The 4,613-nt window shown below is 39.1% G+C and overlaps 1 protein-coding gene across 1 annotated transcript; it reads right to left on the minus strand.

Moving 5' to 3' along the window:
• Positions 1 to 285: 285 nt before the first annotated feature.
• Positions 286 to 1,218, minus strand: LOC122693196 (olfactory receptor 491-like). The gene has a single exon (XM_043900783.1). The coding sequence runs from the start codon at positions 1,216 to 1,218 to the stop codon at positions 286 to 288; it is 933 nt and encodes a 310-aa protein (XP_043756718.1).
• Between the last annotated feature and the right edge of the window lie 3,395 nt (positions 1,219 to 4,613).

The following is a 4,613-nucleotide window of genomic DNA, read 5'->3' on the forward strand; positions in this document are numbered from 1 at the left end:
AGTTAAGCAGTATTTGATGGGTGGGCTTCTCTGGTGGCTCAGATGGTAAAGAGACTGCCTGCAACGCACAGGACTCCAGTTCAATCCCTGGGTCGGGAAGATCCCCTGGAGAGTGAAATGGCTACCCACTCCAGCGTTCTTGCCTGGAAAATTCCATGGACAGAGGAGTCTGGCAGGCTACAGTTGATGGGGTTGCACAGAGACGGATACAACTGAGTGAATAACACTCACACACACACAGATGTAATGCTGATGAACAAGCATCTGAAATGTTGGGAATGGATCCTAAGAATATATTCTTAGAATTACCTTTCTCAGGGCCTCCTTTACATCTCTGTTCCTCAGACTGTAGATGAGGGGGTTCAACATGGGGATCAACACTGTGTAGAACACAGACACCACTTTGTTCTGATCAATTGAGTAGCTGGATTTGGGCATCACATAAATGAAGGTAATCGTTCCATAGTAGAGAGTGACTGCGGTGAGGTGAGAGGTGCAGGTGGAGAAGGCCTTGTGTCTCCCTTCAGTGGAGCGCATCTTCAGGATGGTGTTGAGGATGCAGATGTAAGAGAGAGCTATGACAGACACCGTGACCACAATGATGGAGCCAGAAGAGATGGAAGGGATAATTTCAATAGTGGAGACATCTGAGCAGGAAAGTTTCAACAGAGGGGAGAAATCACAGAAAAAGTCATTTATGTGATTTGGTCCACAGAAAGACAGAGTCAATAAACAACCAGTAAATGTCCAAGCATTGGCACATCCACCTAGGTAGGATACCCCAGTCAAGAGAACACAGACTCTGGGGGACATGTGGGTGGAGTAGAGTAGGGGCAAGCAGATGGCCACATAGCGGTCATAGGCCATGGCAGCCAGCAGGAAGCACTCAGCTGACCCAAATGTGATCACAGAACAGAGCTGGGCTTCACAGCCAGCAACTGGGAGGGCCAATCTACGTTTCAGGAATCCTATAATCATCATAGGTGTGATGGATGTGGAAAACACGGTGTCTACAAAAGCCAAGTGGCTGAGGAACAGGTACATGGGAGTCTGAAGGTGGGAACAGGTTCTTATTAGAATAATTATGCTGATATTGCCTACTAAGGTGACAACATAGATTCCTAGAAATATTACAAAGAAGATAACACAAAGTGTAGGATCCTCTGTTAATCCCAAAAGGATGAACTCTGTCACACTGGTGTGGTTTCCAACCTCCATCTCCTCTGGGAATTGTTCCTGTTGAGGGAAATTTGAAAATTCATTAAAAAATATTTTTATTCTATACATTCTTATTTTTTCTTGGTTATTCATTACACTTATTCACAATAATTTCTCCCTCTGCCTAGCTGTAAATATGGTGCTGAACAGGATTTTTTTGGTTGGGGGAGGTCTTTTTTTCACCAAAGAAGAATGATTCAATCTCACTTTCTGGGACCTCAATTATATTCTTTTATTTGTCTAGTGTTTATTGTATAATATCTTTCCAACCTTATTTCTAGAACTATCTGTCTCCCAAGATCCAGTTCTGTAAGTTCAGTTATCTTGGAAGTCTCCAGCTAGAAATCCCACAAATACCTTAAACTCAGCCTTCTCCAGACCAAACTCATCTTTCATTAGACCACTCCTGTGTCCTGTGTTTGTGGAATGACTCCACAATCCACCCACTCTCTCATGTCTGAAATATGGAAGTGATCCTAGCCTTCTTCTCATTGTACCACATCTAATAAAATCCTACTGATACTATCTACAATTTAGCTCTCCATTTTATTAATCCACTCCCATATTTACACTGCTAGTTTCCCTAATCATTTTAGGCCCTGTTCATTTTTCTCTTTTATTGTATTCGTCCGTTTGCCTCCCTGTCTTTGTTCTGTGCCTTTATAATTCACAATACATCTGCCAAAGTGATCTCTTATTGAAGTAAAAGGTAATGTCAAAGTGATTCTTTCAAGTCTTTCATGCTTTCTTTAGCCTCCAAGATGAAACCTATCCTCCTTAGCACAGCACAGTGTATACCTTCTGATGTATCCCCTGCATATGACTCTTTGCTTGTCTCTCAGGATGTTTCCATCCAACACTTGCACTGATTCAACCTTCCTGAACACTTCAGAGTCCCCTTAGTGAACTTACCCTCTCTGACCTTTAATCCTTGTGCTCTCACTTGGATGGCCCCCAACTTCCCACCATCATTATCCTAGGTGACTTCTACTCATCCTGCAAGTTCATTTCTCTACCAAATCTGCTCTGACATCTAAGGTGTAATCAGATAAATTTCCTTTGTGTGGACATCATGCTTTGAAGATGTCTAGATTGCCATTCTTTGTACTGGTTTATTGGATTTTGTTTTGTTTGGTTTTTTGCTTGTTTATAGTTTATTCTTCTCAATTAATACATAGTCTCCTCAAAATGGTGTGTATCCCTGCATCACAAATAACTATTGTGTGGGAGTAAAATGTGCTGGAGAGAACACGTTAAATGAATTTAGGCATGATTTGTATAATGAATATGCCAGATGGAATATATGGCCCAACTCCTTAGTACAATATTCATGGAGCTTCATATTCTATCACTAATTACTTTTTGAAACATATATCCCTATACACTTCTTTACCACTTTTGTACTTTTAAGAGTCACATTAACCCAAACATGAAATTTTCTATTTAGTGTTATTGTTTCTAATTTTCAGACAATTTTCTGCTAACGTTATTTTCGATCTTAAGATTTTAAACATTTACCATAAATGATAAATATAAGTATAAAATATATTCACCATTGTTAATTCCTTTCTTTAGAATATGAAAGCCTTTATTGTTTCCAGTGATGGGATTTTGACAGAATGAATAGTTAGGTATTATGAACCAACAGCTAAGAATCTTCAGTTCATTAAACAATGTGTTCTTTTTGATTCATCTTCTGTAAGTGCACTTAGATTACTCTAGTGAGAGGCAAGCTTACTGCCAGGGATGTTGGCTCTATCACGAAAAAGCTGTTTTTAGTTTTTCACTTGATTCTCTATGTGGTTGGCACAAGTCATCTCCTTTCAATATCAAAACACTGATACTTGAATATGGGCTTCCCTGGTAGCTCAGCTGGTAAATTCCCCTGCAATGTAGGAGACCCTGGATCGATTCCCAGAGAACGGATAGGCTACCCACTCCAGTATTCTTGGGCTTCCCTGGTGGCTCAGATAGTAAACACCTTACCTGCAATGCAGGAGACCTGGATTCGATCCTTGGGTTGGGAAGATACCCTGGAGGATGGCTTGGCCACCCACTCCAGTATTCTTGCTTGGAGAATCCCCATGGACAGAAGAGCCTGGTGGGCTACAGTCCATGCAGTTGCCAAGAGTCAAAGAGTCAGACACGACTGAGCAACTAAGCAGAGCATGCCTTAATTGCCTCCCCATTTGCAATATTAACATTCACAAATCCTTTTCCCATTCATCCCGTGGTATACTTTTCAGATCCCCCACGGTTCTGCTCTCAGTCTCTGAACATAGTCTCATCTGAGGACTGAGCCAAGCACTGAGCAGCATGTACAGTCTTTGCCTTCTGACCCAAGAAGAGTTAAGGGAGACCAATCCTGCATTCACTGTGCACACAGTGTGAGTTTCAATCTTGCTGACAGCAGTCATGGAGACTGGAGATGGAAGACTCAGATCCTCCCAGTGACCAGATGTTTTAACTTGCACATGATACCTAAATCTCTGACTCCTTGTTGTTTCTTTTAAAAATGGGAATAATTGTCCTTATAACGCAGCTTTGTTGTGAGATTAAGAGAAATGATATCTGAAAAGTACTCAAAGGTGTTTGGTCATATATTAGAGCTAAGTAATTATTTTTCATTAAGTAAAAGTGATGTGTTGGTAGGTTTTCAATTATTTAATTTTTGATGGGAAGTGTAATGATTCATAACTAATTCTTGCCCTTCCTGTCCTCTCTACTGGCTACTTAGGGTTCTTTCTATAAACATCCTGTTGATGCTTCTCCAGCTGGCTCAGGGGTTCTGAAGCTCAAATATCCCTTCCTTCAATGCACTGATCACTTTGATGATAGAGAGAAAGCATAGCCCCCTATGCTCTATGCCTCATCCAACCTGAATATCAGTTGGTTTCTTCTTGATTTCATTATCATAGCTGTAGTAATACAAGCTTATGAGTGACTCTGACTGCTGCAGACCATCCACACTTCTCTGGGGTCTCCTGGGCAGCTTGCTTTGGGTGTTCAGGATGACCATTCTGCAGTGCAAATTTTGCTGAGGCCACAGTTTCAACAGGACTCAAGCACAAAAGTTGTTGTCAGAGTTTATTTTTAATTTCTCATTGAATAATGAGTTTAAGTAAATCCATGTTCATTGTTATTATTGATATTAATATTATTAATAACAATAATATTAATTTAGTAACAATAATAATTTATTATTTATTATTTTATTTATTATTTATTATTAACAATAATATTAATTTATTAACAATAATTTTATTTATTTATTATTTATTATAATTCATTATAATTTATTAACAATAAATTAATTTATTAACAACAATAATAATGTTATTATTAATATCCATGTTATTGTTAAAAATAACAAGTTTAAATAAAATCCATGACTA

The sequence above is a fragment of the Cervus elaphus genome, chromosome 1, assembly GCF_910594005.1.
Source record: "Cervus elaphus chromosome 1, mCerEla1.1, whole genome shotgun sequence".
Lineage (NCBI taxonomy): Eukaryota > Metazoa > Chordata > Mammalia > Artiodactyla > Cervidae > Cervus > Cervus elaphus.

Bases quoted from the DNA above. Each gene is read 5' to 3' on its own strand.
- LOC122693196 (XM_043900783.1), bottom strand. From the start codon at position 1,218: ATGGAGGTTGGAAACCACACCAGTGTGACAGAGTTCATCCTTTTGGGA.